The sequence below is a fragment of the Rutilus rutilus genome (genome assembly GCF_951802725.1).
Source record: "Rutilus rutilus genome assembly, chromosome: 15".
NCBI lineage: Eukaryota > Metazoa > Chordata > Actinopteri > Cypriniformes > Leuciscidae > Rutilus > Rutilus rutilus.
Window position 1 is genome coordinate 31,043,128 of NC_140220.1, and position 10,839 is coordinate 31,053,966.

General features: G+C 40.6%; 2 protein-coding genes across 2 annotated transcripts; one reads left to right on the top strand and one right to left on the bottom strand.

Moving 5' to 3' along the window:
- Nucleotides 1–740: 740 nt before the first annotated feature.
- On the bottom strand, nucleotides 741–3,824 carry zbtb25 (zinc finger and BTB domain containing 25). The gene is made up of 3 exons (XM_084432266.1): nucleotides 3,749–3,824; nucleotides 2,277–2,455; nucleotides 741–1,999 (listed from the first exon to the last, which is right to left on the bottom strand). Exons 2-3 carry the CDS (start codon nucleotides 2,447–2,449, stop codon nucleotides 871–873), a joined length of 1,302 nt encoding a protein of 433 aa, XP_084288392.1. The 5' UTR covers nucleotides 2,450–2,455; nucleotides 3,749–3,824; the 3' UTR covers nucleotides 741–870.
- Nucleotides 3,825–4,666: 842 nt separating this feature from the next.
- Nucleotides 4,667–9,597, top strand: zbtb1 (zinc finger and BTB domain containing 1). The gene is made up of 2 exons (XM_084432731.1): nucleotides 4,667–4,911; nucleotides 6,204–9,597. Exon 2 carries the CDS (start codon nucleotides 6,208–6,210, stop codon nucleotides 8,239–8,241), a length of 2,034 nt encoding a protein of 677 aa, XP_084288857.1. The 5' UTR covers nucleotides 4,667–4,911; nucleotides 6,204–6,207; the 3' UTR covers nucleotides 8,242–9,597.
- Nucleotides 9,598–10,839: the final 1,242 nt, after the last annotated feature.

Below are 10,839 nucleotides of genomic sequence, written 5' to 3' on the forward strand. Positions count from 1 at the left end.
TGCAATTGTACTGTTGGTCTACTACATTGATATACTCATGGTCTGCTAGATTGGAACAACTAATTTTTTACTTAATACACTTAAGTTATCTGGAAACAGGTCCAACTTTAGATATTCTTAAGTATATTTGATTGTGCTAAAGTGGAACCATTGCAAGTATAAAGACTGTTTATACAGAGATCATACTATCCTTACTAACAGTGATATTAAAACACATTTTTTAGGCTTAGTATTAAGAAATGTGCATTGTGCAATAAAGAAGTACTCCAAATAAAGTTTAATTATAATATTTATATCAGCAAGTATCAAGGGACATGTCAGTAAATATGTTAATGGTTTGTAAGTGTGAAATAAATGTATTTTGGTATTGTTTCACTAGAGTATATATACAGCTGAACACAGCCTTTCTAAGGATACTAGAAATTGTTATCCCTCCAGTGTCTGCGCTAATTCTTTCCAGAAGTTATGACCGGTAAAAAAAAAAATTATTTGGGTTGCAGGTATTTCTTAACCCCACACAAGCGCTCGTCAACATGTGCGCCTGTTGTTGTCGACTTTAAAACAAATGGCCTGGATATAGTATAACTTTACACAGAAAAGGATAGTAAGTGATTTTGTTTTGTGGCTGTACTATTGAAACAGTGCTTATTTAAACATTTTAGCGATTTACCCCATTCACTTCCAGAGTGTCTCACTCTAACCCAGATTTTTGCTCTTTTGTTTTTGAGTAAAGGAGAGACAGGTGGAAATGTATTTTTGTGGTCATCAAAATTATAACACAAATGCTGTCGATTGAGCTTAACGTCCTGAACCCAGAACGTTCCTTTACCTTACATTGTGTGTTCACATGAATATATGTCAAACACGACGTCATTCCACAGTCACTGCGTCCACGCTCTCCTGAGAGACCTCAGAGTCCAGTGAGTAGCAGGAGCTGCCATTATCCTGAGTGTCTTTGGCTGCGTCCTCTCCCGTGGCTGCGGTAATATCAGGCTGGCCCTCGCAGCCATGGAGCAGCTGCCCGCAGAAGCGGCTGTAGCGATGATATCGCAGTGGCTTGCCCACGTGGGAGAACATGTGCTCCTGCAGCTGGCTCTTCTGCGAGAAACGAAGATTGCAGACGGCACAGGCCATCTTGCGCTTTCGCGTGAAGGCTGCCAATGGGCTGCCGCTCCGTCCGGTCCCGCTGCCTCGCCTGAGTTCCACAGCCAGCTCATCTGCCAGGGCCTGGCTCTGCCGTAGGGCCTCCTCCAGACTGCCAGAGTCTATGCGCTCCTTATGAAGCCGCCTCTCCTCCAGGGACGTGTGCTCCCCAGTTTTGTCCTCTGAAGGGCCTTCCATCAGACCGCTAGTCTCGAGGGCACAGGCTGTATGGGTAAAAAGGTGCTCTTGTAGGCCTTCGGGTGACAGACATCGTTCACCACACCGGGGGCACAAAAGCGCTAGAGGGCCATCTTTGAATAGACTGGCTTGACAGGGGCTCACCTGGGCTGGGGAGAGAGAGCAAAGCTCCTTGTCGCCGTCCTGTTGTTCTTCCTCCTCTACCCGTTCCTGTTTGATCCGTGCCGAAATGTCAGATTCATCCCCCGAGGCCACCGAGGACGCGGCACGGAAGCTCTGAGGCTGTCGCTCAGATGCGATGCCCTCCAGCCCTACAGCGAGAGCTAAACGGCCATGCGTGCGATCAGCCCTAGTGCTGGAGCAGCTGTCCTCAGGGTCCCGTGAACCACCAGCCTTCAGGCCTGAGTTCTCTTTACTGGCTAGCTGCGAAGAGATTTGGATGCCATACAGATTGGACATACGGATGGGGTCAGAGGATGCATCGGGGCCACCCTCGCCTGTTTTACGGCAGAGCTGGTATGCATGGAGGAACTTAATGCCTTCCTGAAGTCTGCCCTGGTCTACAGGTTGTTTTGGACCCATGCCTGTGTACATGATGTGTAACAGGTAGCTGAAGACATCTGGTTGAATATCTGTGGGCTGGATCTTGATGCACTCACTGCAAAAAGCAAGACAGTCAATTAAAAACACAATAAGCAATGTATTCATTGTGTTTAATAATTGTCATTTGGTCTATATTTAATATTATTAACATGCAACAACTTTTATTGTTTATCAGTCAAGTTATCTTGACTTCCTCCACATTCTTATTTGATTATCAGACTATTAAGCATGATGGGTGACCCTTCAATTCAGTACTGTTATGTTGGTACAGTTCAAGATAAAGTCAACAGGTGGTAGTTTCAAAAAGTGGTAGTTTTAGAGCTTTAGTTAACCTGGACTGGTGGATAAAGATCATTTTGAAGTAGTTTGAGAAGGCAGCGAGGACTGCACGATGAGCCTTGAAGTATACATTGCCAATGGCAACAGTGCAATCACACAGAAAGCCAAACTCCCTTTGGACGTTCAGCTGCTGCAGGAGGAACAGACTATGACCAGACACGTCCATCTCAACCTGTTACATAGAACATACATATGTAGAAGACAGATTTCAACCAAATAAATCCCTATGCATAACTTGAATAGCCTACTGTTATGATGGGATCAGTAATAATGGCTTTTACCTATATTAATACAGTATAGTGCATTTAGTCAACATTTCTAGCAACATAAATGTTGTATCTTTTGTATTTACTGAGTTATTTAAAAACCATCCTCTTATATGATAAACATATTTTACATCTCTTTTCTGTCTCATGTCTTTACAAATATAAAAAAGTCATTATGATTTAAGGGTTTTTTTTTAAATCCACTTATTTTGAATTTTTTCATGTCAAATACAGGAACCTTAAGAAAACTTTTTTTATATTAACGAATATCTTTTTAAATGCATGAAAAATATTTTCAAAATGCATGACTCCAACAGAAATACAAAGATTACATGTGAAAGGACTCAGCACATACTTTTAAACTTTTTTTTATTTATTTTTTATCCTCTCGGACATACAATTTTTTCCTTGTCCCGCAGATGCATAGTTATACATGATAGACCAGTGCCAGAACCAACCAATGAAGAGTCTCTTCTTAGAAGAGCCTGAGTTTACTGAGTAACTGGCGACCTCTATCGATCAAAAATGGCCATATTATTTTAACAAATTTTGAGACATAGCAGATGTTTACATCTGGAGAGGATTGGCTTTTTTGTTTGTTTTTTTACATTGAAACGCATGTGTAAATTACATTCTTACATTATTTATAGGTAGGCTACTATTTGGGGATTTTATAGGAAGAATTTTCTTCTGAAGCGGCACGTTCTTCTTAATAGGCTATACGCTATAACTTAATCGAAGAATGACATCTTGAATCATTGTATCAATTATAGCCTACGTAATACCTACGGATAAGCAGCAACGACTGGGTTGTATTTAACGGTTACAGACTAGTGCAACATTTTAAAATCTTTGCATGCAGACCTGACCAGACAATACCTGACAGTGATTCTTATAGCCTGTTTCATTGCACAAAAGGACGTTTACAAGCAGCAAACGTCGCGTAGGAAAATGTCAACGAATGGATATTACACAAAATATCGTGTAGGAGCTATTTAGTTCATGCTTCTGTAACATGCATGGTCTGACTCCCAGCAGATTTGCCCGCGATGGAATCATGTTTTTTTACACGTCTAGTCTACACCGATCAAGTGTTGTCGAAGAAAAGGTGTCCGTTTTCATGCACCTTGGCCAACAAAACATGCATTAACCAAAGCACAGACAAAATGCATTCACGCGGTCAAAAAATGCAATCTTACCAACTATATGAGAGAAACGGATAATAATTTCGTGTTTGTTGCAGCAGGAAAATTATCTTATGGTCTCGCGGTTCTTCATGCGATTGACGGCTTAGCTTGTTATCCGTCACGTGACCGTACTGTACATTAACTGATCCAGACGCACGCATAGTGAAAACATAAAGCAGACGCTATATGCTTGTATTTAAATGCTCGTTCGTTACATTTTTGTTATTTTATGTCGAAAGATCACTCAGGCCAGGTATAACTATACACAATGCTAGTCTAGTGTGGTAAACTCGCTAAACGAAAATGCGTAAAGAATAAACATTTGAAACCCTGCATGGACGAGAGAGCAAATCCAGGTTAGCAAAAAGTCTGACAGCGCTCATGACATTGTTTTAGTTTAACACACATACATAGGGACACTTCTAACAACTTAAATAGCGTACTTGAAAAATCATAGCCTACATCTTTAAACTCATCTGTGTAAAAACGTAGCATACAGATTTAACAACACAATAGCTATAGCAGTCAATTGACTAAATGAATACAAATATTTTTATTAGCCTATATATATATAGGCTATTTCTTTTTTTATATCAAATGTAAAAATTTAAACAACATGTTTATAAATAAGTAACCTAAAAAGCTATGAGATGTTAAATTAATAGTTAATAAAAAAATAGTTATATTTCTCATTTCAATTATAATCAAATAAAAACTTATTTTGAAGACATTCAGTTCCCCAAAATGCTTGGCATGGTGGTAGCGATTTTTATTGTTTATGTAAATAAGTAGGCTAGTTCTTGCTGAAAAAAATGCAAAATGTTAGATATATTACATCATTATTTCTATTTCGTTTTCAACACGAGTGTTACCGCATTCGTCGTGAAGAGCATATTTTCATACATGGTTTGGTTGCATTTTCACTGTGCTGCGCGTGCTGGGGCGGGCTGGATTTGCGTGAGCGGGGCCGGATCTCAGTGCGGTGTGATAGAGCTCGCAGAGCGGCTGTGCGGAAGTTCTTTCATCCGCGCTGCACAGAAGGGGCTTCGCCCTCGAGATTAGCTATTCTCGTCCCAAGTTTTCGCTTGGACGAAGGCAAAAGAGGTGGAACTTCTTCGCTCTGTGTTTTAACTTGAATTCTGTCGTTCGCTACAAGTTAGCGCCCATTACCGTCGGTGAGTATTTTCCGTGTGTTTTGCGTGTAAACACGAGCTGCAGTAATGTGAAGCTCATAGCGTATGTGCGGGAAGCTGCGCGGGGGTGGCACTGCATGCTTGCGTGAGAGATCTCCCTACGACAACGGTCAGATATATTCTGTTCTGCTGTCTCTTGAGTAACAGATCCTTTTAAAACTTAATGTTGACAGTATGGGCAATCGTATGGTCAGATCTTTTGTGTGTTGTCCAAGTAGTTTGATTTTACTTTTAAGTGCGGTGTATGATTGACAGCCACAACGCCCGCATGATTCTGTCTCTAAAATGGGCCAATGAGAACGCGGGGGCGGGATGTAAACCTCTCTGTTGGCTTTATGATGGAGCTGAACGACGGAAACGAGCTAAATTTGAAGCTAATTAATTATACTCTAGATTCCATTAATTATTATAGCCAGGTCAATTGAGTTTATTGACCAAGTTTGCTCCTTTTAGGTAATTTTTACCTGGTGAGTTGCCCATTTGGTTACAATATAGTGCAAATATTTGTTTAATGTAGCCAAATGGCCATTACTTTAGTTTTACATCTAGGTGTGAGTCACTAATGTCGACTAGGTGTTAAATACTGACTATGTATCTAGTTGATTAGTGAGTTTGACTATTTTATCTATATTTTTCTCTCTACTGTTCAAAAGTTAGGGGTCAGTACCAAATCAGCATATTAGAATAATTTCTAAAGGATCATGTGACACTAAAGAGTAATGATGCTGATAATTCAGCTTTGCCATCACAGGAATAAATGACATTTTAGAATATATTAAAATCAAAACAGTTATCTTAAATTGCAATAATTATTCACAATTTAAAATGTTTTACTCTGTTTTTGATCGAATCAATTTCAAAACCATTAAAAAGCTTTTTTAGTGTCGGTGCTTAAATTAGTGTGCTGTTCTTCAGCTGAAAATGTGCATAATAAAACCCTCTCATAGAAGTTGTTTTCTATTTTTCTTCCTGTTTAAGCAGGAATACTCATTCACTTGTCTTTGTATGGTTTTGGGTGTCTTGTCATGAGTGTTATAATTTTTTGACAGCATGACATTTCAAGTTAAAAATAGTTCAACTTTTAAAAAACGTATCTAGAGACACCTGAACTCCATGTTTCATTCCTTTTCAAAGGTATGTTTTGAACATCCACAATTAGTTTGCAAATCAATAAATTATCATGATGGTCAATGGCCAAAGGGCACCTGTGAAAAAGAAGATTCCTCAAACTGGGGCTTACTAATTACTATGTGTTTCTTTATGATTGTTCACAGGGTAATGGCAAGGCCAAGCCACAGTGAGCATGTCCTGCAGCAGCTCAACAACCAAAGGGAATGGGGCTTCCTCTGTGACTGCTGCATTGCCATAGGGGACATTTATTTCAGGGCCCACAAGGCTGTGCTGGCAGCCTGCAGCTCTTACTTCAGAATGATGTTCATCCGGGATCAGCAGGGGACTGCGCGGTTTGATCTCAGCAACATGCATATCAGCGCAGAGTGCTTCGATCTCATCCTGCAGCTCATGTACCTTGGCCGAATCGTTGTGGATCACTATGAGTTTGAGGAGCTGAAATCATCTATGACCTACCTACAAATGTACTACATCCCAGACTCTCTCGAGGACCTCCGAGACATCCGAACGTCCAATTTGACTCCCTCGTCATCTGCGTCGTCCTCTTCGTCGTCCAGTTCCTCGTCCTCATCCAGTGTGGTTGGAGGAAAGATGATGTTTGGCGTTCGAATGTTTGAGCAGCAGCGACCAAGCCCATCTGAGAATGAACGCACAGCAAAAGCCTTAACCACAACTGCTCGTCAAACCATTAACATCTCAACTGTCAGGCCTTCTGAAGATGTGGTAATTCCACACCCTCAGCCACACTCAGAGACTGTTGTAGACCAGCCGTGTGACTTGAGGAAGAGAACTTCAGGCCGAAGCTCTGCCATGAAAGAACGTCCTCGGTTTGGACGAACATACACATGCGACGATTGCGGCTTTGTATTCAGCTGTGAAAAGCTGCTTATCGAACACATCCTCACATGCACCAATCGCAAAGCTTTCCAGACGCCCAAAGTCGGCAAAGATGGTAACGGTGATGCTGGCAAAGCCGAGAGTTCGAACTCAGAGGGTACAGATGAACATCGAGCAGTTTGCAAGGGCGAAGAGGACTGGACAGACCACAAGCTGGATGCAGAGACCGTGATCAGGTCTGTCGCCACTGGCATGGACAGCGAAGCTGCCTTCTCCAGGAATATAACCATTAAAGTGGAACGAGACAATGACTCCGAGAGCGATTTGGAAACTATAAAAGTCGTGAAGGTAGGGAACCATAACGTAGGGAGCTGCAAATTTCGCACCAGGGCATACAAAGACAATCTTGCAGACCAGATCAAGTTTGACAGCGAGGAAGAGGCTGGAGTATCCGCCATGGATGCTTTGGAGGGCCAAAGCACAGGGTTAGAGACGGATCCAAAGGTGCAGCGGATCAAAGAGGAAAAGCAAGATGGTGCGTCCATTCCATGTGAGTTGTGCGGAACCCTGTTGACGGAGGAGAATCAGTCTGCTCATTACATCTCCAGCCACATGGGACATATCTGCGCCTGTGGAAGGTGCGGCCAAGTGCTCATTAAAGGCAGGCAGCTGCAGGAGCACGCAGAGCGCTGTGGTGAACCCCAAGGAGCCGAGACGGACTCCCCAGGTGAGGATTCGCTTCTACTTGAAGATGCCGAGGCTATGGATGAAAGCTTGCTGGAGGGAGCCGACCTGGGCTTTCGGTGTCCGCTCTGTGGGTTGATATTTGAAAGTGAAAGTCTTGCAGTGGAGCATACGTTGTCTTGTCCGGAACAGGAGCCCTTCCGGCCCGTTCTGTTGGAAGACAGCAGCGAGCCAGACCATCGGCGCAAGCATTTCTGTGCAATTTGTGGCAAAGGCTTTTACCAAAGGTGTCACCTACGAGAGCACTACACCGTGCACACCAAGGAAAAACAGTTCACCTGTCAGACCTGCGGGAAACAGTTTCTGCGCGAACGACAGCTTCGGTTGCACACTGACATGCACAAGGGAATGGCGCGGTACGTCTGCCCTGTGTGCGATCAAGGTACGTTCCTTAAACATGATCATGTGCGACACATGATCTCTCACCTATCTGCCGGAGAGACTATCTGCCAGGTGTGTTTCCAGATTTTCCCCAGCGCCGAGCATCTGGAGAAGCACATGGATGTGCATCTGTACATCTGTGGCGTTTGCGGAGAGAAGTTCCGCCTCCGGAAAGACATGCGGAGCCACTACAACTCCAAGCACACCAAGAGACAATGAGAGACCTCTCTCTGCAACCATTGAATCTTTGAAATAAGCCATACTGTAAATGTGAGAACAAATCTATGCACTTAGACACCAATTGTAACCTTTACAACTGCACTTTCTATGTGTATGCAAATTCTGGATGTCTTGCTCAATGTTTTTGGTGGGATATAGTGCCTCAAGCTTTTGTTTTCATTTTCTTATACTTAAGGATGGATATCCAGACACTAGTTAAGTCTAGATATCGACTAAATCACACTATCACTGGTGTTGTTGAAAATGCTATATAGGTTTGTACTTAGGAAACCCATGGCTATTAGTTTTACATCCAATTAATAATATCTGTTCATAAAGCTTTAATGATGGTGCACATTGGCTTGTTAAAGTTTAAAGTTTACCAACATTTTAACTTTAGTATTTAAGATAACTTTTGTCAAAGGGGTCATTTGTTTTTTATGTTATTGGTGGTGCTCTTTATTTTTTTTGTGAATGCATAGATTCAAGCACATACTGCTACCATTTCATCATTATTTCAAATAGCTCTGGTGCCATTACCTGTCATAATGCTTCATATACAATTTCCCTTAAAAAGATAGTTTAGCTTGAAAAATGTCTGCTTTTACAGACGGCTTTTGTCAACAGGGTCTAATCTTGTTTTGGACCCCATTGACTTTCATTGTGTGGATGAAAACATTGTTAAGAATATCTTCTGTGTTCTGCAAAAGAAAAAAAGTCACACAGGTTTTGAACAACACAAGGGTGAGTAAATGATCACAGAATTGAAATTTTTGGCTAACTATCCCTTTAAAGCACAGATTTAATAAGGAGAATAGATTGCTAATAACTTTTCCTTCCTTGCACCAGAACACTAAAAATACTGTAAAAAAAACAAAGAAGAAACACTCTTGTTGATGCCTTTCAGCTAGCTGTCCATGCTTAATCGTCACTCATACAAAACCCAGGAATCTATGCAAACTGTTGTAAATTCAACCCTAATTTATTGTGCATTCACAGAGTTTAATGGATTAAATCAACATTTATTGTGTGTAGTTATTTCAGTATCCCAAAGATATTCATGTAATATTCATATAAACAGATTTATAAAGTCTCTCAGTTTTTACGCAAACTACAGTATCTGTTTCTAATAAGGACTGTGTGACTATTGCTCAGAGCAATTGAGCTATGTGGTTTTGTTTAGGGTCCAGATAAAGCTTAAATCGGTTTATAAGAGGTCTTAACATTTCAAATATTTCACACCTTGTAGAGTTATTGTGGCTTGATGTGAAGTATGTGAAAATGCAATATAATGCTTGCACAAGGGTGTAGGGTAAATTATTACATGTTTGTATTAATAAACAAGCACTTCTGCAATCGTTATCTTTTCTTTTATGAAATAACCAGGTTGGTTTGTTTTTGTGTTTTTAAAAGTTGAATTACATGGCGTTCATACAGGCCACAGTGCAGATTTTTGGAGCTGCGATCAATGAGAACCATCAACGTGGCCATGAGATTATACAGATTAATCTAGGTGCAGTAAATGATTGGATTAAGAGCAGGCAGTCTGGATAAACTTTGGACAGTTGGTGCTCCATGCTTCTGTTTGAAATAAGTTGCCACATTCAAGTCAACTGGCCTATTCAGGCTAAGGTAAATTAATGACGTGATGTATTGATTTTGTAAAAGTATATCAAGACTGTGTTACAGTGGGGTTTATGCAGATCACATCTATTCTTCATCAGCAGTCACATTTGTGAAAGGGTTATCAAACAAATAGAGTATAAGGACCAAAGCAAGCAAGTCATATACATGTACAGACAAACAGCTCAAACATTTACACAGGCTTTTCAGCTGTGTATTTGAGTTGTGTTGCGATCTAAGCCTATAGTGAGAAAATGTGGTAGAAATATTAAAAGGAATATATGCAAATACTGTTTTTTGTTCATATTTAAAAAAATTCCTGCAGTGTTTCATACTTTCTTGGATTTAAAAAGGATGGATTTAAATAAAACTTTAAAAATTGGTGCTTTGTTTGATGTAATTGACATGAAATTCTAGCAAACAGGAATGCAAAACATTTGTATAGGATGTATTTACTGTTTTATTTGACAATGATTCATTTCTCATATTAAGTATTTTCTGTAGTCAGATACAGGCTGACTGCTGAATTATTATAGCCGTATGACTGTTGGACAATGGCAGTGTAATATTTGCCATGCAAATGATCACTCCAAACCCATCTGTGATATTTTATCCCTTTATTTAACCAACCATATCAAACACAATAACTTGCAAAGATAAATCCACAAAATTGTTTTAAAAGGGTTCGAGTTATAATTTGGTGGATTATTTGCTGTGAGATTTATGTAACTCTGTTTACAACTGCAAGCTTCATTTGTCAAATTTAACAACATCCATTTTAGATTACATATCACTTTTCTGGATTGTGTATGTCAATGGCTTGCTTTGCTGATTTCTTTTCGCTACATAGTCTGCAGTGACAATGGAATATATTATTATAAGTCGTGTATTATGGTGCGTTCAAGTCCTCCTGGGAAGTTCGTACTTACGAGGTGGGAAGGAAGTCGTGTTTACGACGGCAGGTCAAGGCACTTT

Excerpts from the sequence above, each read along its gene's own strand:
- zbtb25 (XM_084432266.1), bottom strand. The coding sequence starts at position 2,449 with ATGGACGTGTCTGGTCATAGTCTGTTCCTCCTGCAGCAGCTGAACGTC. Across the intron at positions 2,000-2,276 it reads ATCTTTATCCACCAGTCCAG|TGAGTGCATCAAGATCCAGC; the intron begins GTTAACTAAAGC and ends TGCTTTTTGCAG.
- zbtb1 (XM_084432731.1), top strand. The coding sequence starts at position 6,208 with ATGGCAAGGCCAAGCCACAGTGAGCATGTCCTGCAGCAGCTCAACAAC.